The 25,919-nt window shown below is 48.8% G+C and overlaps 1 protein-coding gene across 4 annotated transcripts; it reads right to left on the bottom strand.

Moving 5' to 3' along the window:
* Nucleotides 1–627: 627 nt before the first annotated feature.
* On the bottom strand, nt 628–24,529 carry C8H20orf96 (chromosome 8 C20orf96 homolog). 4 transcript variants are annotated; one of them, XM_045156759.1, is made up of 11 exons: nt 24,363–24,529; nt 24,108–24,150; nt 22,672–22,771; nt 16,726–16,829; nt 10,008–10,166; nt 8,573–8,672; nt 6,287–6,444; nt 6,104–6,205; nt 5,813–5,899; nt 4,757–4,875; nt 628–872 (listed from the first exon to the last, which is right to left on the bottom strand). In XM_045156759.1, the coding sequence occupies exons 1-11, from the start codon at nt 24,380–24,382 to the stop codon at nt 812–814; spliced, it is 1,053 nt and encodes a 350-aa protein (XP_045012694.1). In that variant the 5' UTR covers nt 24,383–24,529; the 3' UTR covers nt 628–811. The 4 variants fall into 4 exon arrangements, with proteins under 4 accessions (XP_045012694.1, XP_045012695.1, XP_045012696.1 ...); XM_045156760.1 differs by having other exon boundaries at nt 24,108–24,202; nt 24,363–24,489; XM_045156761.1 differs by lacking the exon at nt 6,104–6,205.
* Between the last annotated feature and the right edge of the window lie 1,390 nt (nt 24,530–25,919).

The following is a 25,919-nucleotide window of genomic DNA, read 5'->3' as shown; positions in this document are numbered from 1 at the left end:
CATGAACTCCATCCACTATTATTATTATTATTATTATTATTATTATTATTATTATTTAACGAGGGTACTAGGGAATCAAACACAGGTCATTGGGCTTTGCAGGCAAGTGCCTTAACCACTGAGCCATCTCTCCAGCCCCTCCATCCACCTTATTTTGGTTTTTTGAAGTAGGGTTTCACTATAGCTCTAGCTCTAGCCCAGGCTGACCTGGAATTTATTATGTAGTCTCAGGATGGCCTTGAACTCACGGTGTTCCTCCTACCTCTGCTTCCTGAGTGCTGGGATTAAATGTGTGCACCACCACGCCCGGCTCCATCCACCTTTTTTGAGATGGGATTTCTTGTGGTCTTGGCACTCAACACCAAGGTTGATCGGTTATCCAGCAAGTCCCAGGGATCCCCACCCCCGCTTGTCTCCTCCTCCCCAGCACTGGGATTACAAGTATGTGCCGCCCCACTCCACTTTTTTACATGGGGATCAAACTCAAGTCCTCGTGCTTGAAGGGCAAGGACTTTACCTACTGAGCCATTTCTCCAGCCTCAACTACACCCCTTGTCATAAAGCAAAGTCCATTCCTGTCCTACATTCTGTAACGCCTAGCTGGGATCCCAAACACCAGCACCAAGCAACACGCAAACCCAGCTTTATTGGCAGAAAGGGCCAGGAGGCTGGACTAGAGAGTCCCGCCTGGCCCAAGCATCAGAGGGGGACCTGCAGATCAGTCGGCATGGAGCCGTGTGTTGCAGCAAACCCCTCACAGCTCCAGATGCTGAGAAAGAGCAGGGCAGAAGGTGGCCCCTGGCACTGCCATCTAGAAAGGGAGCTGCTCTTCCACGGGTATTCTCAGGATGACAGGCATGTCTGGGTTGCACCTGGGGGCGGAGAGAAGCAGCAAAGATGAGTATGGAGAGCCAACAGAGTGCCAAGCCTTTCTCTCTCTCTCTCTCTCTCTCTCTCTCTCTCTCTCTCTCTCTCTCTAATAAATAAATTTTAAAAAATATTCTCAGCCGGGTGTGGTGGCACATTCCTTTAATCCCAGCCCTTGGGAGGCAGAGGTAGGAGGATTGCCGTGAGTTCAAGGCCACCCTGAGACTACATAGTTAATTCAGGTCAGGCCAGCCTGAGCCAGACTGAGACCCTTCCAAAACACAGCTTGTAGCCAACTGTGCATACACACATGCACACACACTTGCATGCACAGGAAAGCAAAACTATCAACAGTGGAAGGAAAATGAACTGGGCATGACTGATGTTGCCCTCCAGAGGACCACGGTCAAGAGGGAGCGGGAATCCAGGTTTCTGCTGCTGAGACCTGTCAGGACCCTTACCCTGCATCCCCCTGAAGAAGCCGTGTCTCTTCTCTGTGTGACACACCCACCATGTGCCAGACTGCAGCAAAGCCTGTGTCCTCATCTGTCCAATAAGGATGGTGATTTTTTTATTTTTTGGTTTTCTGAGGTAGGGTCTCACTGTAGCCCAGGCTGACCTGGAATTCACTATGTAGTCTCGGGCTAACCTTGAACTTACAGTGATCCTCCCACTCTGCCTCCTGTGTGTTGGGAGTAAAGATGTGCGCCACCATGCCCAGTTAGGTGTGATGAGTTTAAGCTCAGTCATTGATGGTAGGATGAAATGAAAGCTGCATTATGTGCCAACATATAATAGACACTCAGTAAGTGACAAGCGGGGGGCTCAGGAAACAGCTCAGTAAAGTGCTTGTGGCTCCAATATGAGGACCTAATTTCAATAGCCAGAACTCACGTAAGATGTCAGGTATGGTGTGAGATTGCACCTGTAATCTCAACACTGGGAGACAGAAATAGGTGCATCCCTGGGTCTCACCAGCCAGCCAGTCTAGCTTATGTGGTGAGCTCCAAACCAATAGGATGGACCATAGTCCTAAGCAACAACACCAGAGGTTGTACTCTGGCCTGCACTGCACACATGTGCACGCACACACCCATGTTCATGTGTACACACACACACACACACACACACACACACACACACACACAAGCCCCAAGAGATTCAAACACATATTCTACTTGAAGAAGCGCTGCTTGGTGACCTGCCAATCCCACTGTGCAGAACATGAAAGCTGCTTATCGCACCTGGCATGTCTACCCATTGGCAGGGGCATCAGCGAGCACATAGCTCCCAGCCTCTCTGTGCCCCTTTCCTCCTCTACTCTTCCAAGGGGTAGACACCTGACTGGGAGGGCACTGTTGGCCCAGTGCCCTCCTCTCTCAGTGCGGAGCAGCCCACAAGCATGTATTCTCCTCTGCTCCTCCCAGGTCCATGACCAGGTGGCTTAACTTTCCTAACTCAGGGTCAATACAAAGAAGCTATCGCGGAGAGAATGTGAGAGCCAGAGGGTGGAACGGGGTGCATGGAACACTGTCTGACAGGAATGACACGGCTGTTGTGTCATGTCCTCACAGTGGCTGTCATTCCCTGCACAAGATCTGCATGATATTAGGCCCATCAACATTTCACTATGGAGGATGGAGGAGGGCAAAAAATAATAATAAACTGACATTAAAATTAAGAGGGAAGTCAGGCGTGGTGACGCAGCCAGGCGTGGTGGCACACACCTTTAACCCTAGCACTTGGGTGGCTGAGGTAGGAGGATTGCTGTGAGTTCGAGGCCACCCTGAGACTACATAGTAAATTTCAGGTTAGCCTGGGCTAGAGTGAGACCCTACCACAAAAAACAAACAAAAAAAAAAAAATTGAAGACAGACTACTTGGAAAGGAGAAGGAGCTCAGTTAAAGGGAGAGAGAACAGTGTGGAGGAGGGGGAGACACAAAATAATGGAAAAATAATTATGATCAAAATACATTATGTATGGACTGAAGGAATGGCTTAGCATTAAGGTGTTTGCCTGCAAAGCCAAAGGACCCAAGTTCAATTCCCCAGGACCCACGTTAGCCAGATGCACAAGGGGTACATGCATCTGGAGTTCATTTGCAGTGGCCGGAGGCCCTGGTGCACCCATTCTCTCACTTTTTCTCCCTCTTTATCTGTTAAATAAATAAAAGATATTTTAAAATACATTATGTGGAGCCAAAGGACCCAGGCTCAATTCCCCCAGTATCCACATAAGCCAAGGTGGTGCATATGTCTGGAATTTGCTTGCAGTGGCTGAAGGCCCTGGCATGCCCATTCTCTCTCTCTCTCTCTCTCTCTCTCTCTCTCTCTCTCCTTCTCCCTCTCTCTCTTCCTCCCTCTTTCTCACTCTCTGTTCTCTCAAATAAATAAATATTTTTAAAAAAAATACATTATGGCCAGGCATGGTGGCACATGCTTTTAATCCCAGCACTCAGGAGACAGAGGTAGGATAGCCAAGAGTTCAAGGCCACACTGAGACTATACAGTGAATTCCAGTCAGCTTGGGCTGGAGTAAGACCCTTCCTCAAAAAAAAAAAAAAAAAAAAAGCATTATGTACATGTATTAAACTTATCATTAAAAAGATTTAAAAACAATAGCCAGGCATGGTGATGCATGCCTTTGATCCCAGCACTTGGGAGGCAGAGGTAAGAGGATCACTGTGAGTTCAAGACCAGCCTGAGCCTACAGAAGGAATTCCAGGTCAGCCTGGGCTAGAGCAAGACCCTACCTTGAAAAAAAAAAAAAGAAAGAAAGAAAAAATAAGTATATCAGCTCAACTGTCATGCAAGCCATAGCCTCTAAAGTCAGTGGTAGCAGAATGAAGACGGCAGCCTGGACCCTGTCAGCCTTCTGTTTTTTTCCCCATGATATCCCCAGAGGATTTGACACTGCCATCTGGCATGGCTCTTTCTCTGCTTCCCTCAAGCCCCTCCCTTTGCCTAGTGAGCTTCTCTGCATCCTTCAGACCTTAGCTCGATGTCACCCCCTCAAGGAGCCCTTCCTTGACTGCCCCAGACTCCCTCTCCTCCCTCGCCTCAGCAGCTCCTGGCTCACAAAGTTCACGTGTGTGGCTTATTATCTACTCACATCTGGTTCCCCTCTTGGCTCAAAAAAAAAAAAAAAAAAAAAAAGGAGTACGAGGAGAGAAAGAGGAAGGGCAGAGGAGAAGGAGGAGAAAGAGAAAGAGGAGGAAGAGGAGGAGGAAGAAAAGAAAAGAAGGAGGAAGTGATAGGAGTGGTGAGTCCAGCACTCAGGGACTGAGGCAGGAGAATCAAGAGTTGAGGCCGACCTAGGATATGTAACAAGATTTAGTCTCCAAAAACAGAGGGAGGCAGAGAAGTAGAACGAGGAAGAAGAGTAAAGAGGGGTGGAAGAGAAGGAAAAGCATAGGGAGACGAGAGAAACAAATGGGAAAAATTACATAATTTGCAAATGCCAACTTCTGTCATCACACAGGAGCCTGTGCCATCATGGGGAGGCCTGGCACAGAGCCTGATTCCGGTGAAAACAGACAAAGAATTGATTTGGGGAGGAGAGAAGCTCTTTCCCTTGGGGCACAGAAGCCTGCCAGAGTCTGCTCTCTGCCGTCTGTCTTCCCAGGAGCCATTCACCCCGCTCAGCCCCACCATCTTCAACAATCCACCTCGCTGACAAGCGGATTCTGGCACTTGAAGGGTCCTTTGAGACCACCTAACTGCCCCTTGGGTACAGCCAGGAGAATGAGAACAAAGACCCAAGGATCACACACACCAGGGCTAGTGGCAGAGCCATGGCATACCCTCCCTGTCCAGGCTCCTGCCATTTGTACCAGGCTGGCTATCCTCCCTGCAAAATGAGCAAGACAGGGCCAAGAGATCGCATACCTGGGTCTATGCAGTAGGACATCTTCAAAAGCAATCTGCCGGGGTTCCCAGAGCTCAGTCTGCAGTCTTTCCACCTCATCCGCTAACACGGGTATTTCCTTGTTCAGTTCCTCAATAAGCTGAGGGGGGACACAGGAGAATGAGCAGCCTAAAGGCCCCAAAGCAAGGCCAGGAAAGGGCCAAACACAGAGTGAGGGTGTCCTGGAGATGATATGGGGTTTGTCACTAGGACACACTGGACTCGAGAGGAAGCCTCCCTCTGCAGTCTGCTGAATGCCAAAATCAGTGAAGGTGGGGCTGGAGAGATGGCTCAGTGGTTAAGGTGCATGCCTTCAAAGCCTAACGACACAGGTTTGATTCCCAAGTACCTATGTAAAACCAGATGCACAAAGCAGTGCATGCATCCAGAGTTCATTTGCAGTGGTTAGAGGCCCTGATGTGCCCAGTCTCTTTCTCTCTCTCCCCTTGAAAATAAATAAATGAAAACATTTTTAGCTGTGGCACATGGTGGTATATGTCTTTAATCCCAGAACTCGGGAGGCAGAAGTAGGAGAATCACCAAGAGTTTGAGGCCATCCTGAGACTCCATAGTGAATTCCAGGTCAGCCTAGGCTAGAGCAAGACTCTACCTTGAAAAAAATAAACATTTTTTAAATACATATTTAAAAAAAAAAGAGTAAGAGAACAAAAAGAGTGGAGATCAGAGCAGGCACTGGCATTAAAGAAACACGTGCAACATGATGAACATTAATTCCCATGGGGGGGTGGGGTGACATGGCACCCTTTAACTCCACTGCCAGGCAGCGGTCCACAGAACTAAGGGTAGAAGGGAATGGCTAGAGGTGGGCTAAGTAATGGTGGTGATGTTGCTCATGGGCCACACCCACTGTGGTGGTCAATGAGACCACCCTGAGACTGATGAGTGACAGTAATGACCAACACCATGGGGGGGGGCTCTTGGGTGTCATATAAGGATAAGCCAATGTCCCTCAGGCCCTAGGGACTTCCCACTGCTGCTGGTCACACGGGTAGCCTTGGCCCTCCTTGTACGCTCACCTCTCTGAACCAGACCATGCACCTCCGCACTTGCTGGCTGCCCCGGGTCTTCATCAGGAGCATCTCCTCGTGAGGTTGTTGGGTTTTCTGCACAGAAAGGAACAGAGGTTCCGTGGTGTCATGGTTAGCACTCGGGACTCTGCATGCAGAAAAGGGAGGTCTGTCCCTCAGTTCCTCCCTGGGCAGCATGGTAGACTGATGGGGGTGCCAGGGGGGACTGGAGGCAGAGGAGGGGGTAAGGTAGCAGGACTGCAACAGGGCCTGGAGACGACCACATCACCCGCCACTCACCACCATCAGAGCCCTCAGAATGCTTTTCTTCTTCTGGTGAATACTGTTGGAGATGTACTCCAGGACTGATCTGCGCATCTCATAAAGGTTATCCAACTCATCCTGGGGGTGGGCATCAGAAGGGCTTAGACACTAGCTCTGCCTCGCCTGCAGTCCGAGGCAGCAGGGCCGGGGCTCCCATACCTGCTGGCTGTCCTTGGCCTGCTGCAACTGGCGCTTATGGCTGGCAATCCGGACCGACCTGACGGGGTACTCATGATCCATGTACGTGCTCAGGAAGCCCACCTCCTCGTGCGCCTGGTGGATCTCAGCATTCATCTGGTCCACCTGTCGCTGCAGGCCTGGGGAGCGGGGAGAGGAGGATGGGGAGGAGAGGAGAGGGGAGGGAAAGAGCAAGGGGGCGGGAAGGAGGAGGAAAGCACTGTTGGAAGGTCAGGTGGCTGCTGGCTCTCCTTCAAAGGGCTCTCCCCAGCTGCCCTTGGCCAATGGACTAGGGTCTGAGCTGAGGTGAGCTCATGGTAGGTGGGAGGTGATAAAAAGTGAAGCCCCTTGAGTTTTTCTCAGGCCCCCAGGGGGAAAAAAATTGTAAAAGATCCCTAAACCAGTCCAGCTCTGCTGCGGGCTGCTGCGTGGCCCTCACCAACAGTCCTCAGCCTCCTTGGACATATGCCCTCAGAAAATGACACCCAGGAGAGGGGGTGACATGGGCTCCCAAGACAGGATTCTTGGCAGGATCAAAACAAACTCTAGCAGACATAGCTAGCAACTCATTCCTAGAATCTCAGCACTTAGGAGGCTGAAGCAGGAAGACCAGCAAGAGTTCAAGGCCAGCTTGGGCTACATAATGGGTTCCACACCAGCCTGAGCTACAGAATGAGACCCTGACTCAAAACAAAAAAAAAGAGAGGAGGCTGGGCATGATGGCCCATGCCTTTAATGCCAGCACTTGGGAGGCAGAGGTAAGATGATTGCCATGAGTTCAAGGCTAGCCTGAGACTATATAGTGAATTCCAGGTCAGCCTGAGCTAGAGTGAGACCCTACCTCAAAAGAACAAAAACAAAAAAACAGAGGGGCTAGGAAGATATCTCAGTTGACAAAGCCTGTGTTGTATAAGCATGAGGATCTGAATTCAGATTCCCAGCACCCACATAAATGCTGGACAGGCTTGGTGGCCCGCCTGAAATCCCAGCACTTGGGAGGTAGAAACAGAGGATCCCCAGGGTAAGCTGGCTTGCTAGACTAGCCAAATCAGTGAGCTCTGGGCTCAATTGAGAGACTCTGTCTCAATAAATAAGATGGATTGGGTATGGTGGCACTCACTTTTAATCCCAGCACTTGGGAGGCAGAGGTAGGAGGATCGCCGAGAGTTCAAGGCCACCCTGAGACTAGAGTGAATTCTAGATCAGCCTGGGCTAAAGCAAGACCCTGCTTCAGAAAAAAAAAAAAAAAGAAAAGAAAGAAAGAAAGCTTGTAAAAAATAAAATGGAAAGTGATCAAGGAAGATACCCGATACCAACCTCTGGCTTCTACATGAACACAAACACACACATTACACACACTTATGCACACACAGACACACATAAACATATCAGACACACACTGAAGTCTAACCCCCTGTCTTCCTCCATGAAGGGGTTCCCCAGTGTCTGAGGCTGCTTGGCACAGCACCTCTCTCCTCAGCATCTAGCCGGCTCCAGGGGAGGAAACCACAGGCCCAGCACAAGGGAAGCCAGCAAACCTGGGTCTCAGCCCAGCCACTGAGTCCCAGAGGGGCCTTGATAGAAAGCAGAGCCAGGCTGGGCCTGGAGTCTGGCTCCCAACTGCATAACCTGCATTGGGCTACTTCACCTCCCTTGGCCTTAGTCTCCTCGGCTAGAAAATTAGAGCAAAGTCCCTACATCCCAGGAGGCTATGGGGACTTGGTGAGAGTGTAGTTATAAACACGCAGACACAGGGCGCCTGGAAGGACTAAGTGCTCCAGAAGTCAGCAATTAGCTCTGCATCTCACCAGTTCCATGCACCAAGAAGGGACGGGATGTGTGCTTTTGAATGCAATGTCCCTCAGAGCCTCAGCTGTTTGTGATTAAGTTTCCTACTTAGTCCCCACCTAGTAGTGCATTTGGTAGGTGGGACCCTGCTGGAGGAAGTGTGTCACCAAAGGAGGATTTGGGGCGAAGTCCAGCCCTGTGTGTTCAGAGTCAGCTCATGCCCGCTGTTCTCTCTCGGTCCGTTGTGGCTGTGTGATGAACTGAGCCTGACTCCTCCGCCACGATGAAACTTGCCCTCAAAACTGTAAGCCTGAAATAGACCCTCTCCCCGCCATAAGCTGCTTGTTGTCCCAGCAATGAGAAGGTAACAGCAACAGGCTTGGTGGCCTCTGAAAGGCAGGGATGAGGCGAAAGCCCTGCATGCAGCTGCCTTTCCTCAAAGGTTAGGGGCTTGGGCAGGAATTCCCTCATGCTTCTTACCATTTATCTTGTATTCCTCCTTTTCTTCCCACTGCTGGAGCTCAGACCTCAACTGCTGCACCCTCTTCTTGTTTGAATACTCCAAGATGTCGATGACATTCTGTGGGGGGTGCTAGGGTCAGCTGACCGCAGCCTCTGCTGCTCTTGGGCTCACAGTAGGCTGTGACTGCTACGTGCTTCCTCAGAGAAGTCTCCAGACCCAGCAATGTCACCAGAGGCTGCAGTGCAGTCACCTCCTACTCAACCCCTCCCCCCCAACAAACTCCTTACCTCAGCTGACAAGGCCCTCCTTAACCTGCCTCAAACGCGTCTTTCTCTGATCTTCCTGTCCAGGGGGATGGCTCTCTCTCTCTCACCCCAGGTCAGAGCACTTGCTTCCTATGCCTACAACACTCACTCGATCTCTACCAGTTGATCCCTCTGGCCAACTGTGGCTTTCTCCAGGAAGCCTTCCTAATGATCCCATGTCTGGGCTAGAGGTCCCCTTTGGGGCTCCCCAAGTCCCCCACCTTCAGTTGAGCACACACTGGAGGTTAACTACAACTGTCTGCAGCACCACTAGAGGGAAAGCTTGCTGTGGACAAGATGTCTTCTGATGGCTGTTCCCAAGGACCCATGGGAGCACCCGGAAGGAAGCAACCAAGTGGATAAATGGAGCCACAAGAAGGGTGGGAAAAGGGCCTACTAAGTTTCCTTGGGAAAGAGAACTGGTCATTATAAAACCACACTGTGTCCACCAAAATTTCTTAGATTGAGCTGGGCATGGTGGTGCATGCCTTTAATCCCAGCACTTGGGAGGCAGGATGATCCCCGTGAGTGTGAGGCCACCCTGTGACTACAGAGTGAATTCCAGGTCAGCCTGGGCTGGAGTGAGACCCTACCTCGAAAAACGAAAGAAGCAGTAATAGCGGAATGGGAAAAACACAGATCCTGGCATAAGACTGCCTGGTTTCAAATCCCAGCTCTGATTCTTGCTTTTTGGGAGCAAGAAAGAACCTAGCCTTCCTGCCGTCCCATTTCTTTATGGGTAAAATGAGTCCACACTGCAGGTTGTTGTAAGGAGCCTACGGGTATCCTAAAGCTCTGTCTCATTGTGTAAGCCTTCGCTGGCCACACTGCTGATAGGACGTGTCGGGGCCAACTTCTTCCAGCACAGGTACTAGCTGCGACAGCAATAACTTCCCTTTCGGGTGGGTGCTCTCGTGGCCCTCTTTACAGAAACCTCTCCCAGCAAGTAAGTCCTGGCCACGGGATGGGTCCCTGCCTGCGCCATGCCTCCGAAGCCCAGGTGGGCGGGGTGAAGGGTGGAAGCGCTATGTCCTCCTTCCGGAGAGAGGAGCCGCGTGTATGCGCGCGCAGGGGCCGGGAGTGGCCAGCAGAGGGCGCGCGTGCGCTCAGGAAGGGCCGAGGGCAGCGGGCAGGGACCGGGGCTCACCCCGAGGACGCCCTGCTGCTGCAGCATCGCGCGCGCGTTCCGACCCGTGCTCTCCTCCATGTCCTCGATGGTCTTTATCAGCTCCTGGTTGAGCTTGCTGAGGAAGCTCTCGTGGTTTAAGAGGTCCTGGAGCGAGGTCCGCTGGTTCCGGAGCATGGACTGCGGGCACCCGGTAGGAAAGGAAGTGGAAGGGGGCGCTGTGCTGGAGCCCGAGCCTGGGGACCCTCCCTGCGCCCACCGCCGCCTCTTGTGGCGGTTCCCATTGTCTGCGGGTCAGAGCGCCTGGAAATGGGGGCGCTCTGTTACCCAGAAGGTCCTGTCTCTGAGATAGGCATGCATATTACAGTTGGTGGCTGGTGACCATCCAATTCACAAACATTACTAGATAAAATAACGATGTGCCCTATTATCGATAGCTTCTTAGGATCAAGGAAAACTACAAAGAATGATTAATAATAATAATAATGATGATGATGATGGTAGTAGTAGTAGTAATATACGCCCAGGTGGGTAAGAAGGTGGCAGAGGTGACAGACTAGGTCTGGAAGAGCAAGGAAGGGTGGAGTGTCTAATAGCATTTCCTGTACCACATGATTATCCCTGTGGAAAGAATAAGATCTGGAGGGTCAAGAGACCTGCCTGAGGGTACATCCAGCAGCTACATAAATCCATATTGATAACAGTAATCGGCCCACTGTTTGCCAGGATAGGCAGGAGCTGTACCTTGCTCTACAGGTGGCACGTGGCATTAGCTCATCCCTCCAGCTGGTAAGTGGAGGCTCAGTAAGGCTCAGAACAGTTAAGTGACTTGCACATTCTCACACAGCCAAGCAGTGGTGCGGAAACTGGAAAGCCAGACTTCCAAGTCCAAATGTCTGATTTCGCACTACCCTAAAACTGGAGCTGAGGGCTGGAGAGATGGCTTAGCGGTTAAGCGCTTGCCTGTGAAGCCTAAGGACCCCGGTTTGAGGCTCGGTTCCCCAGGTCCCACGTTAGCCAGATGCACAAGGGAGCGCACGCGTCTGGAGTTCGTTTGCAGAGGCTGGAGGCCCTGGCGCGCCCATTCTCTCTCTCTCCCTCTATCTGTCTTTCTCTCTGTGTCTGTCGCTCTCAAATAAATAAAAATTAAAAAAAAAAAAAAAACTGGAGCTGAGCAGGCTTGAAGCTACAAGGAGCCAGTGCATGGTGGTGGCACAGGCCTGTAATCCCTGTACTGGGGGGGGGGGGGGGCAGAAGCTGTCTCAGGCCCTCAAGCTTGAGTGGTTAGCACTCCCACCTGCTGAGCCATCTCCCAGACTCCTTACTTTTGTCATGGCGCCCCTCCCTCCCCCCATCTCTCTCTGTCTCACTGAACCTGCAGTTAGATGAATCAGCAAGCCCTGGAGCTACTCCTGTCTCGACCTTCCCAGGTTTGCTCCCCCACGTACATGCTCAGGATCTGAACTCAGATATGTCTTCATGGCTAGCATTTTACTCACCTAGCCATCTCCCCAGCCCTATGCCATTTAAACTCATTCGAATTAGCTAGAAGCTAATCCCTGCTTCAGAGAACTGCTGTTAAAAAAAAAAAAAATGACAGGGTTGGAGAGATGACTCAACAGTTAAGGCACTTACCTGCAAAGCCTAACAATCTGGGTTCAATTCCCCAGTACCCACATAAAAACAGATGCACAAGCCGGGCGTGGTGGCGCATGCCTTTAATCCTAGCACTCGGGAGGCAGAGGTAGGAGGATCGCCATGAGTTCAAGGCCACCCTGAGACTACAGAGTTAATTCCAGGTCAGCCTGGACCAGAGTGAGACCCTACCTCGAAAAACCAAAAAAAAAAAAAAAAAAAACAGATGCACAAAATGGATCATACATCTGGAGTTCGTTTGCAGTGGCTAGAGGCCCTAGCAAGCCCATTCTGTCTCTCTGCTTCTTTCTGTCTCTTTTTCTCTCTCTAATAAATAAATAAATGAAAATACTTTTTAATGTGATAAGGGCTGAAGAGATGTCTTAGTTAAAGCGCTTGCTTGCAAAGCCAAAGGACTCAGGTTCGAGTCCCCAGTACCCACATAAAGCCAGCTACACAAGGTGGTGCATGCGTCTGGAGTTCCTTTGCAGTAGCTAGAAGCTCTGATACACCTATTTTCTCTCTCTATGGCTCTCTCTCAAATAATTTTTTTTTTTTTTTTTTTTGGTGTTTTGAAGTAGAGTTTCACTCCAGCCCAGGCTGACCTAAAATTCACTGTGTAGTCTCAGGGAGGCCTTGAACTCACAGTGATCCTTCTACCTCTGCTTCCCAAGTGCTGGGTCGAAAGGTGTGCGCCACCATGCCCGGCTAAATAAATAAAATAAAAAAAATCACAACCCAGGCACTTAGTGGTAATACCAGGCAGGCTCAGTGTGTACTCGGTGAACAAAAGGCTGAAATACTAGTATTTAGGGCTCCAACCCTCCACTTTTTTTTATGTTTATTTATTTATTTGAAAGTGACAGTTAAAGAGGCAGAGAGAGAGAGAGAGAGAGAATATGGGCACTCCAGGGCCTCTAGCCACTGCAAACGAACTCCAGATGTGTGTGCCCCCTTGTACATCTGGCTAACGTGGGTCCTGGGGAATCGAGCCTCGAACCAGGATCCTTAGGCTTCACAGGCAAGTGCTTAACCGCTAAACCATCTCTCCAGCCCCAACCCTATACTTTTATCCTACTTGCACTCTTAATTTACTCCTGTGGACTTCCTCTTCCTGTCTTTCCTGACCCTCCATCCTGTCTTCCTTACTAAAACAATAGCAACGCAAGGGCAGCCGCTGCTGCTAAACGCCCAGCACAGGGCTATGCCCTTCACATGCATTACCTCATAGCAACCCCAGGAGATGGGAACTATTATTAGCCCTGCTTTATAAAAGTTCAGATTCTGTAACTATCAAGGTCACATATAGCAGAGCTGTTGTCCTCAAGGTCTATGCAGCTAGCCACCTGACTATCTGGCCATCACATCTCCAGACCAAAACATCCTGAAACAGCTTGTGAAAAATGTCACTCTCGTGTGTGTCTACAGGGCTGGGATGGCACCAGGAATATGCACTGGAACACATCCCACACCCTGGTGACTCTGAGAAGTAAGACTTGATCTCTGTTCCGGAAATGGAGCTACCAGTCTACCAGACCTGAGGCACCTCAGGGCCTTTGTACTTGCAGTTTCTGTGCCTTGAACTTTCCTCCTGCAGGCCTCAACTCTAAGGTCACCTTAGCAGCCTTTGCTTTCCAACCTTATATCTAAAACCATTACTCCCGCGTCCTCCTCTGGGCCCCTCCGCTCCCCAGACTGATACCTAAGGTCCTCATACAGTGTATCACCCCATAGCTTTTTTTGTTTGTTTGTTTTTGTTTTTGTTTTTGTTTTTTTGGTGTTTCAAGGTTGAGTCTCACTCTAGCCCTGGAATTCACTATGTAGTCTCAGGCTGGCCTCAAACTCACACTTCAGCCTCCTGAGTGCTGGGATTAAAGACATGCGCCACCATGCCCAATATTCTATAGCTTTTTAAATTTTTTCACTCATTTATTTGCATGCAGGGGTGGAGGGGGGGCTCCCATCCGAGTCTCTTGCTACTGTAAATGAACAGTGGACATTTGTGCCACTTTTGCTTGTGTGGATGGCTACAGAATTGAACCCAGGTTAGCAGGCTTTGCAAGCAAATGCCTTTAATTGCTGAGCCATCTTCCTAGCCCCATCACTATGCATTTGTTTTGTTATGAGGCAAGGTCTCACTAGCCTAGGCTAGCCTTAAACTCATGGCAACCATCCTATCTCAGTCTCCTGAAGTGCTGGGATTATAGGCATGAACCACTACACCGAGCTTGTTTTTTTTGTTTTGTTTTGTTTTTTGTTTTTTGTTTTTTGGATGTAGCCTGGGCAATCCTTCTGCCTCACTCAGTCTCCCTAGTGTTGAAATTCCAGACATGAGCCACCATGCCTGGTTTATCACTGCATATGCCATATATCTGTCTCATGGCTTGTCTCCCCTGTAGAGAGTGAGCTCTCCAAGGCCAAGGGCAGCACTGCAAGTCTCTGTGCTCAGGACAGGGCTTGGCACACAGCAGGTGCTGTCAGGATCCGCTGACTCAGCGAGTGGATGGCTACAAAAAAACAGTATTAAAAACTGCTTAGGAGCACAAGTTCTACAGCCAGATTTCCAAGTCCATGCTCTGCATCAAACAAAAAACACATAAACCCTCCCTTCTAAAGTCAGGATAAAAATAGCATCAGTAACTAAGATCTTCTTTTAAGAATGCTGAGCCCCCTCTAAACTATGTTGCAAGGTTGAAGGCTGGAGGGGGAAAACGTGGTTTCAAAGAAAATACATTTTCTATTGTTCACTGGACTAATGAAAATTTTCTTACATAAAAGTTCTTTGCCAAGCATGGTAGCACATGTTCTTACTCCCAGTACTCAGGAGGTAGAAGTACGAGGATCCCTATGGGTTCAAGGCCACTCTGAGACTACATAGTAAATTCCAGGTCAGCCTGGGCTAGAGTGAGACCCTACCTTAAAAAAAAAAAAAAAAAAAAAAGTTCTTCTAGAATATTTTGTAATAGTTTATAATATTTATTATTTTATCTGCTCCTATCGGCCTTAAAGATCCCTCTGTTTTTACTCATTTCAAATGATGAGTCAGTTACAGTGTTACACACCTATAATCACTTGCAACAGGAAGTGGATGAGGACAGGAAGAGGATGAGGAACCCAAAGTCACCCTTGACCACATAGCAAGTTCAAGGCCAACTTGGGCTACATGAGACCCTGCCTCAAAAAAAGGGGGAGAATTGATCCCCAGTACCACATAAAACTGGGTATGGTGACATACATCTGTAAGCTTAGCACTTGGGAGGTAGAGGCAAGAGGATCAGAAGTTCAAGGTCATCCTCATTACAGCAAGTTTGAGACCAGACTAAGCTGCTTGAAACCCTGTCTCAGACATACACACACAGAGTATTAAAACTTTGTTCTGGTAATTAAGTACAAAAGCAGTAGAAGAGTGCATAACAAGAGAGCCAAGCATGATGACACACACCTGATCCCAGCACTCACAAAGTAGAAACAGGAAGATTGTGAGTTCAAAGCTATCCTGGGCTACATGGAGAGAAAGTGTCTGTTGCAGTCAGGTTCACATTGCTGGCAGAAATCACCCAACCAAGAACAGCTTGTGGAAGAAAAGGTTTATTTTGGCTTACAGACTCAAGGGGAAGCTCCATAATGGCAGGGAGAAATGATGGCATGAGCCAAGGGTGGACATCACCTCCTGGCCAACATCAGGTAGACAACAGGAACAGGAGAGTGTGCCAAACACTGGCAAGGGGAAACTGGCTATAAACCTATAAGCCCGCCCCCAACAATACACTGCTTCCAGGAGGCGTTTATTCCCAAAATCTCCATTAGCTGGGGACTTAGTACTCAAAAAACCTAAGTTTATGGGGACACCTGAATCAAACCACCACACTGTCTAAGGAAAAAAAGTGATGGTTAGCACAGTGGTATCAGTTTATGTGAACAATTCAATAGTAAGCTTCTAAACGTGGCTTCCAAATGGGCAGTGTTCCGTGAAGAAATAACACACTGGCAACTTTAAGATAAGCTGCTTGAGGGCTGGAGAGATGACTTAGTGGTTAAGGCACTTGCCTGCAAAGCCTAAGGACTCATAGTCAACTCATCAGGTCCCACATAAGCCAGATGCACAGTGACACAAGCGCACAAAGTTGCACATGTGCACAAGGTGGCACATGCATCTGGAGTTCTCTTGCAATGGCTGGAGGCCCTGGCACACCAATTCTCTCTCGCATGCTCTCTCACATTAAAAAAAAAAAAAAATCAAGACCAGTCTGTTGGGCTTGAGCCAGGCACGGTAGTGCACACCTTTAATCCCAGCACTTGGGAGGCAGAGGGAGGAAGATTGCTGTAAGTTCAAGGCCAGCCTGAGACTGAATTCCACAGTGAATTTCAGGTCAGCCTGGGCTAGAGCCAGACTCTACCTTGAAAAACCAAAATAAAAGACAAGCTGTTTGATTATGTTCCTAATAAAGAGAACTGAAGTGATTCAGATTGTTTTCCAAAGCCTAAGCACAACAGCAAAAGTAACTGGCTTACATGGCTGGTACTGACATTTTCTGTGTGACCAGGGGCAAATCATTTTCCTCCCTGCAGCAGTTTCCCCATCTGCACATTAGGAATGATAATGATGCCCACAGAGTTTCTGTGAGTAAGAAATGGATTCAGGGCTGAAGGGATGACATAGCAGTTAAGGTGCTTGCCTGCAAAGCCCAAGGACCCACGTTTGACTCTCCAGATCCCACATAAACCAGATACACATGGTGGTGGTGCCTGTGACTGAAGTTCATTTTAAGTGGCTGGAGGCCCTGGCACACCTTTCTCCCTCCCTCCCTCCCTCCCCCTCCCCCCCTCTCTCTCTCTCTCTCTCTCATAAACAAATAAATAAAGTATTTTTAAAAGAAAGAGAGAAGGAAGGAAGGAAGGAAGGAAGGAAGGAAGGAAGGAAGGAAGGAAGGAAGGAAGGAAGAAAGGGAAGGAAGAAGGGAGGGAGGAAGGAAGGAAGGAAGAGGAAAGGAAAGGAAAGAAAGAAGGAAGGAAGGAAGGGAGAGAGAGAAAGAAATGCACTGGGTCTGGCACCCAGAAGTGCTCAGTGCAGGTAGTCCGGGCGGGGGGAAGATGCTTCTCTCACCCTCATCAGTCGAACTTTGGCCTGCATCTTCCCCATGTGCAACTGCTCCTTTTTTCTCAATCCCCGTGGACTCTTCATCGCTGTAGTGGCCTGGTTCTGTATCCCTAGGGAAAGGGCAGAAAGAGGGTAAAATGCAGGTAGGCCCGCGGTCTAGGTTGCAGAGACTGTAACAGGAGAGACCCAGGCCCCAGCCCCACCCACTCTCAGCCTTATGACGTAACACAGAGGATAAAAATGTCACCCACGAGCCGAGCCGTGGTGGGGCTCGCCTTGAGTCCCAGCCCTCTGGAGGCAGAGGTAGGAGGATCACCATGAGTTCAAGACCAGCACGGGGCTAGAGTGGTTTCCAGGTCTGCCTACGCTAGAGTGAGACCCTGCCTCAAAGGAAATAAAATGCCACCCACGAAGCAGCTGCTAGTCCCGCTCAAGGCCTGGCTACGGGAGGGAGCAAAATGACGGGAAGCAATGACCACGACCATGCCTGAATTGTTTGTTCTTTGGTCGTTGTTGGTGCCCTGTTTGAGGTGTAGGTCCTTGCTCGGTCAACTCTTTTTGTTGTTGTTGTTGTTTGTTTGAGGCAAGGTCTCACTCTAGCCCAGGCTGACCTGGAACTCACTCTGCAGCCTAGGCTGGTCTTGAATTTACAGTGATCCTCCTATCTCATCCGCCCAAGTGCTCAGAATTGTATGTGAGCTTGAATTAGCTTCTTTTTTTGTTTGTTTTGTTTTTTGTTTTCCAAGATACGGTCTCACTGTAGCCCAGGCTGATGTGGAATTCACCTTGAACTCACATTGTTCCTCCTACCTTCTGCCTCCTGAGAGCTGGGATTAAAGGTGTGCGCCACCACGCCCCATTGAACTTAATTCTCCTAGGAAAGCAGCCCTGTCCAGACGGGTACACAGAGCATCAAACCCCACTTCTCTCGTGTCTCATTCCTCCAGTAATGACTGTCCTGCTTTGATTATGGTCCAGTCCCTGGTATTCACAGGGCCCTCAGATGAAAATTTCCAAGTGTCCCTAACAGCTTGTAAGAGCCAGTCCATCAGGGTCTGAGTTCTTTCCTATTACCATAGGTTATGCAGCCTTTGTGTCAAGGGGGGGATGGGGAGCTCTATTATTTTGTTTCCTTCTTCCGCAGTGTTCTCAGTGTCCCACAGCCTCACAAAGAGAGGTTCTTTCATCCCTGTTTAAGCCTTCCCCAGTTCAGGCAGTTCAGATGTGAGGGAATCCCTCTACATCACAGTTCTCTGCACGGGGCCTTTATGCAGGGCTCTGTCTGCACGCCCCTTCCCTTCGTCTGTTGGACCTGAGGGGTATCTTCTTTCGCTTCCACACCATTCTCTTCTTCCTCACGATCTGATCATTCCCACAAGTTCCAAGGTTTTGGATCCCAGGAAGGGCTCTTAGCACAGATCTAACTTGCACTCTCTTTCCATAGCAACTGCCAGCTATAGGAAACGGCAATCCGAAGGCTGGAGAGATGGCTCAGGGGTTAAGGTGCTTGCCCGCAAAGCCTAATGTCCCAGGTTCAGTTCCCCAGCACCCGCGGAAAGCCAGATGCACAAAGTGGAGCATGCATCTGGAATTTGTTTACCGTGCTAGAGGCCCTGACTCACCCATTCTCTCCTCTCTCTCTCTCTCTCTGCTTGAATATAAAAAATATTGTTTTAAAAAGCTGGGCGTGGTGGCACACACCTTTAATCCCAGCACTTGGGAGGCAGAGGTAGGAGGATCTCTGTGAGTTCAAGGCCACCCTGAGACTCCATAGTGAATTCCAGATCAGCCTGGGCTAAAGTGAGACCCTACCTCAAAAAAATAAAAATAAAAATATATATTGTTTTAGAGCCAGGCGTGGTGACACATGCCTTTAACCCCAGAACTCGGGAGGCAGAGGTAGGGGGATTGCCGACAGTTCAAGACCACCCTGAAACTATATAGTGAATTCCAGGTCAGCCTGGGCTACAGTGAAACCCTACCTCGAAAAACCAAAAAAATAAATAAACAAATAATATTGTTTTAGGGATGGAGAGATGCCTTAGCAGCTAAGGTGCTGGCCTGCAAAGCTTAAGGACCCAAGTTCAACTTTTCAGGTTAGCCAGACACACAAAGGTGAGGCAAATGCAAGGTCGCACATGCCCACTAGGTGGCACAAGCATCTGGCGTTCGATTTCAGCAGCTGAGGCCCTAGCACACCAATTCTTTCTGTGTGTGTGTCTCTCTCTCTCTCTAAAAAGTATTAAAAAAAAAAAAAAAAAGGAAGAGGAGGAGGAGGATGGGGGAAGAAGGAGGAGGAGGAGAACAAGAAGAAAAGAGCTGGGTGTGGTTGTACACACCTTTAATCCCAGTACTTAGAAGGCAGAGGTAGGAGGATCACCTTGAGTTTGAGGCCACCCTGAGACTACATACTGTGTTCCAGGTCAGCCTAGGCTAGAGTGAAACCCTACCTTGAAAAAAACAAAAAAAAAGAAGAAAAGAAATGAAACGGCAAGCCAACACCTCCATCTCATCCTCCCTCTTTCCCACCACTTTCTCTGCCAAATCAGAGGCTAACGTGGAGGATAGCATCCACATGTATTTTTCCCACTGTAACACCTCCCTCACATAGGCAAGTTCTTTATGGGAACGCAACTGAGCTTCAATGTCTGTCAACACCCACAAAGACCATCCAACTGATGCCACAGCCTGCTTATAATTCCATCCCCTGTATGTTACTTCCAGAGGTTATAATACATTCCCTTGTCCATCAGAAGTTTGGGGAGTATCTCCACACTCACATGGTGGACTCCATTCATCAAGGAGGCATGCCACCCCACACCAAACAGAGGAAGACAGCCACCCTAGGATTCCCCCAAGGATGCGCCACTCTCAGATGGCTTGGCAATGGATGTATGTCTCTCACTCATCTCAGGGAGTATACAACCACCACCACAGCACAGAGGCACAGCACCCCAAAGAACACAAGCAAGGGAGCTATCCTGGGCTTTCTCCTTGGATGCTCCACCCTCTCCCAAGTCAGCCTCAGTGGCATGTCTCATCACCCACCACAGGGGGCCACGCAACCACGCCTCAGCTCATCTTTTGTTCTGTCAGTCCCTCTCCAGGTACCAATTGTGGTATGCACCTTTTATTGGGGAGACATGATCAAACGTTCATTCACCCCTACATAAGGCACCAATGACAGATCAAAGAAATGATTCCACCAGGCATGGTGGTGTACACCTTTAATCATAGCACTGGAGAGGCAGAGGTAGGAGGACTATAGTGAGTTTGAGGCCAACCTGAGACTACATAGTGAACTCCAGGTCAGCCTGGGCTAGAGCAAGACCTTACCTTGGGGAAAAAAAGAAAAAACAGAAAGAAGAAGAAAGACAGAAAGGAAGAAAGAAAGAAAGAAATCCACTCAAGTCCAGGTGAATGAACCAGTGAGTTTATTGGGGTCATTTATAGGAGTATAGGTGAGGGGTTACTTAAAGAACCATGAGGGAAGCTAGTTGTGGTGGTGCACGCCTTTAATCCCCACACTTGGGAAGCAGAGGTGGGAGGATCGTTGTGAGTTCAAGGCCACCCTGAGACTACATAATGAATTCCAGGTCAGCCTGAGCTAGAGTGAGACCCCACCTCGGGAAAAAAAAAAAAAAAAGGCAGCAAGAACCGGGTGTGGTGGCACATGGCACATACATTTAATCCCAGCACTGGGGAGGCAGAGGTAGGAGGATCATCATGAGTTCGAGGCCACCCTGAGACTACATAGTGAATTCCTGGTCAGTCTGGGCTAGAGCGAGACCCTACCTCGAAAAACCAAAAAAAAAAAAGAAGAAGGAGGAGGAGGAGGAGGAGAAGGAAGAGGAGGAGGAGGAAGAAAGAAGAAGAAGCATGAGGGGCCAGAGAGATGGTTTAGTGGTTAAGGCCCTTGCCTGGAAAGCCAAAGGATTCAATTCCCCAGGACCCACATAAGCCGGATGTACAAGTTGTTACACACATCTGGAGTTCGTCTGCAGCAGCTGGAGGACCTGGTATACCCATTCTCTATATATATTTGCCTGTCGCTCATAAATAAATAAAATAAAATATTTTTAAAACAGAATCATGAATGACTCAAAGGCATCTCCATTGCCAAAAACCTGTGCAACTTGCAAGTGGCACTGGCAGTTAGAGTCTCTCCCCAGCAATTGTGACTGTTTATGTGACCTTGGGGAAGGACTTGTGACTCTTGTAATTTTTAGGAGCTTCCTGAACCTTGTAGGTTTCCTTTACTGCTTGAATCCTATAAGCCTCAGTCAACCTCTATGAGGGAATGTTTCAATTGAATGAGCTACATAAGACAAGGTCTTTATAACCCAGGTTGATTTTGAACTCATGATCTTCCTGCCTCAACCTCCAAATGCTGGGATTATAGGCATGCATACCACATCCAGGCCATAATGATCTGTGTGTGTGTTATGTGTAGTATATGTGCAGATACATGTACCATGTGTGTACATATGGTGGCCAGAGGGGAACTTTGGGTACTCTTATCTATTACTCAACCACCTACTTCTTTTTTTGACAATTTTATTTATTTATTTAAAGATTTTATTTATCAGTTTATTTAAGAGATAGAATGGGCACACCAGGGCCTCCAGCCACTGCAGATGAACTCCAGATACATGTGCCACTTTGTACATTTGGCTTTATGTGGGTACTGGGGAATCGAACCCAGGTCCTTAAGACTTTGCAAGCAAGTGCCTTAACCATTGAGCCATCTCTCCAGCCCTCAACCATATATTTCTTGAGACTGGGTCTCTCTCAACCCAGAGCTGTAATTTTTGGTCAGTGAGCCCCAGCAATTCTCTAGTTTCTGCCTCCCACAGACTAGGGTTATAGGCATGCATGACCATGCCCAGCTTTTTTATGTGGGTTCTTGAGAATGGAACCTGGGTGGTCTCTGGCCCTTCCAGGTCCTTCCTTGTGCTTAAGCAGCAAGTGCTCTTAACTACTGAGCCATCTTCTGAGTCCCCACAATGTCCCCCTTTCACAAAGGCAAAGGCCAATGTACAGAGAAATGAATGAGTTTCCCAAGTGAATGAATGGCACAGCCCAGATGTAATCCCATGGTTTACTGAGCAAAAGCCTCGGAATTTCCCTGGAAAGCACTTCAATGATGTGAAAGAGGATGACTCCATGAATTCACCAAACCCTATTTTTCCCTCTGCTAAACAAAGACCAGGACTACATTTCTCTGCTTCCCCTGTGGTCAGGGGTAGTCATGTGGCCAAATGAGCAGAAATGATAGGTATCATTTCAAGTCTGGGCCTCCAAAATACCCACGAAATGGGCCCTGTTCTTTGCTATTCTCTTCCTACCAGCAGAGGTCCTGATGGTTTACCAAATATTAGATCGACAAGGTTAGAGGAGCCTAGGTCCCAGGATGACCACATAGAACAATCTCTCTCCTTCCCTCAGATCTACAAGTGCACTCTTATACTAATGAGTAAAGAAGCCAGGCATGGTCGCGCACACCTTTAATCCTAGCGCTAGGGAGGCTGATGTAGGAGGATCACTGTGAGTTTGAGGCCAGCCTGAGACTACATAGTGAATTTCAGGTCAGCCTGGGCTAGAGTGAGACCCTACTTCAAAAAGCCAAAAGCAAAAAAAATAAAATAAAATAAAAAGCCAGGCATGGTGGCACATGCCTTTAATCCCAGCACTCAGGAGGCAGAGGTAGGAGGATCACCAAGAGTTCGAGGCCGCCCTGAGACTACATAGTGAATTCCAGGTCAGCCTGGGCTACAGTAAGACCCTACCTCAAAAAAAAAAAAAAAAAAAAAAAACTGCTAGATTAATACTTGAAGTTTAGAGATTGTTTATTACATTAGCCTATCAATATGAATATCACCAAGGCCCCAACGCAGCCACTTCAGCTTATCCCCAATTCGCCCACAACAGCCCCCAAGTGCCTCTGCCCACCTGACTGAATTCTAGATAAGATCTTCACTTTGCTTTTATTGTGGCCAGTGCCTTGGTGGAGTGGAGGCAGGATAGATGGCTTCATCTTCGGCTCAGACCACTGTTAAGGAACATAACACAACCACACATAACACAATCAGTCACAAAGCATGATGGCTTCAAATTCCCACTCTACCCTTTCCAAGTATCTGTGACCTCAAACAAGTGACTTTAGCCCTCTGAGCCTCAATTTTCTCATCTGCAAAGTGAGAACCAATTCTATGGGCTGGTGTTAGAATTCTGAGGAAAAAAAAACAATTCTGAGAAATATGTATAAAGCAATGTAGTAAGTGCTCTATAAGCTTTTTTGTTGTTGTTGTTGTTGTTGTTGTTTTGAGGCAGGGTCTCACTCTAGCTCAGGCTGACCTGGAATTCACTATGTAGTCTCAGGGTGGCCTCTAACTCTTAGCAATCCTCCTACCTCTGCCTCCCAGATGCTAGGATTAAAGGAGTGCACCACCATCCCAGGTTTTTTATATATATATATATATATATATATATATATATATATATATATACACATACATATATATTATTTATTTGCAAGAGAAGAGAGAGAGATGGGTGCACCCCAGCTTCTAGCCACTTGCAAACAAACTCCAGGCGCATGCACTACTTTAGGCATCTGGCTTTACCTGGACACTAGCGAATCAAACCCAGGTCGTTGGGCATTGCAGGCAAGCACTTCAACAGCTGAGCCATCTCCCTAGCCCTCCACTTTGTTTTTTTGTTTTGTTTTGTTTTGTTTTTGTTTTTTTCAGTTTTTTGAGGTAGGGTCTCACTTTGGTCCAGGCTGACCTGGAATTCACTATGGAGTCTCAGGGTGGCCTCGAACTCACAGCAATCCTCCTACCTCTGCCTCCTGAGTGCTAGGATTAAAGGCGTGCGCCACCACGCCCGGCCTCCACTTTGTTTTTTAAGTCTGTCTCAGCCTCTCCGGCACTGGAATTAAGATCTGTGCCTCCATGTCTGTAATCTAGGTGGAGGTCCAAACCCAGGCGTGTGCAAAAAAGTGCATTACCCACCGAGCCATCATCTCCCCAGACCTTATTTTGTTGTTTTATGAGCCAGACAGAATTCGCCAACAACATCTAGGCTGGGAGGTGCTAGGAACGTGGAAAAAACAGACTGCGTGGAAAAGCCCAACACCCATCGCTCTGGAAACCAGAGTGGCGCTGAGAGGTCAGTAAGTGGACAGCACAATAATGTCCCTCTTACATTCTGCTAAGACAGTGTGGGGAGAAAACTGAGGATCAGAGACAGCAAACGTGTGACAGGACTGGTCCTGTGCATCATGCACAGCTGTCGGAACCGTGGGACTGCGTGCAGGTGGACTTCAGGGTCAGTGAACCCCTCCATCCCGGCCGCCCCTCCCCCTTTCCCGGATTCACCAGTACCTGGAACTTGTAGACTGCGGAGTGAATCCCCGAGTGTCTGCCTCTGGAAAGAGTTGGGGCGGGAAAAGAAGTTCCGTCAACCCCAGCCCAGGCTGCTGCAAGAAATAAACCTGACAAGCTGCAACTCCACTTCACCAAGTACGGAGAGCGAGGAAGGACAGAGCGGGCTGGGAAGCGCGCAGGACGGTGGCCGGGGCCACAGGGCCCGGGCACGCGCGCGGCCCCCGCCACCCCGCGACGCCCCTCTCCACGTACTTCAGAAAGACCTGCGCCATGGGGCAGGCAGAAAAGAGGCGTGAGCGCGGGGGTCCCGGCCTCAGACGCACGCTCGGCTTCTGCAACTTCGCGGAGTGAGGAGCACCGTACACCAGGCCACTCAGACTTCCCGACACGACAGGACGCCTTTGCTTGTGTCCAGCGTCCCGTCTCCAAGGAAACGTCGACTACGGAGTGTCTACGGGGACTAAACTCCCCAGGCAAAACCGGGGTTCGTCCTACATTCTTCTCAACTTGGTTTCGAATGTCCCTGATCGCCTCACCCCCTCCCACAAATCCTGAAGCATTCTGTTTCTCCACGCTCGTCGAACTTCCATCACTTCCATCACATGTTTACCTCCCCCTGCTTGCCTCCTCTGTCTTACTAGGACCGACTCCTACACTTTTTTGTATTTCACTTTTAAACTTTATTAATAACCTCCGCAGACATTCACAATATACCATGATCATGATCCTCTCTCATTACCTTTCCTTTTCCCCTTTCCCTATCTCCGTTTCACCGAAACCTTCTTCCTTCCATCTACTCCTTCTATTTTTTCTCCCCTGAAACAGGGTCTCACTCTAGCTCAGGCTGACCTGGAATTCACTATGTAGTCTCAGGGTGGCCTTGAACTCATGGCGATCCTCCTGCCTCTGCCTCCTGAGTGCTGGGATTAAAGACGTGAGCCACCACGCCCCACTTCCTCTTCTATTTTGATGTCATCAAAATATGTTATACAGGTCTGTTATGTAGGTAGCATCAGCCACTGTGGGGTCATGAATATCAAGGTGCCTTTGTCTCTGGAAGACAGTATTGCAAAGCATTCCTCCCCTTTCTTTGGTTATTACATTTTTTCCACAACTTCTGCAATTTCCTCTTCCACCCATTGCCTTTCCACGGAACCCCTTCTTTTTTCCAACTAGTTCCTCATCCTTTTTTTTTTTCTTTTTGTTTTTTGAGGTAGGGTTTCACTCTAGCTCCAGCTGACCTGTAATTCACTACTTAGTCTCAGAGTGGCCTCGAACTCAGAGCAATCCTACTTCTGCTTCCCAAGTGCTAGGATTAAAGGCATATGCCACCAGACCCAGCCTTCACCTCTTCTTTGATGTCATTTTTTGTCTTCCTCCATCATCCATGTCAATATATTATTGTGCATAATTATTATTGCATGATTAATATTATGCAAGTCTTGTGCAAACAACTACAGCCACTATTTGGTCATGAATACAGTTGCCACTTTGTGCCTGGAGGACAGCATTCCAAAGCACTCCTCCTCATCCTTTGGCTCTTACATTTTTTTTTAGGTAAGGTCTCACTGTAGCCCAGGCTGAGCTGGAATTCATTATGACCTGGAATTCTCAGACTGGCCTCAAACTCACAGTGATCCTCCTATCTCTGTCTCGGGATTGCTGGGATTAAAGACATGTACTACCACACCCAGCTCTTACATTCTTTCAGCCACTTCATTTGCAATGGTCCCTGAACCTTGGAGGGTGTGATAGATGCCTCATTTAGTGCTGAACACTCTACTGTCATTTCTCAGCACATTGACAAGT

Source organism: Jaculus jaculus, chromosome 8, assembly GCF_020740685.1.
Source record: "Jaculus jaculus isolate mJacJac1 chromosome 8, mJacJac1.mat.Y.cur, whole genome shotgun sequence".
In the NCBI taxonomy this organism is placed as follows: domain Eukaryota; kingdom Metazoa; phylum Chordata; class Mammalia; order Rodentia; family Dipodidae; genus Jaculus; species Jaculus jaculus.
Note: the sequence above shows the minus strand (reverse complement) of the source record. Positions and strands in the feature narration are given on the sequence as shown.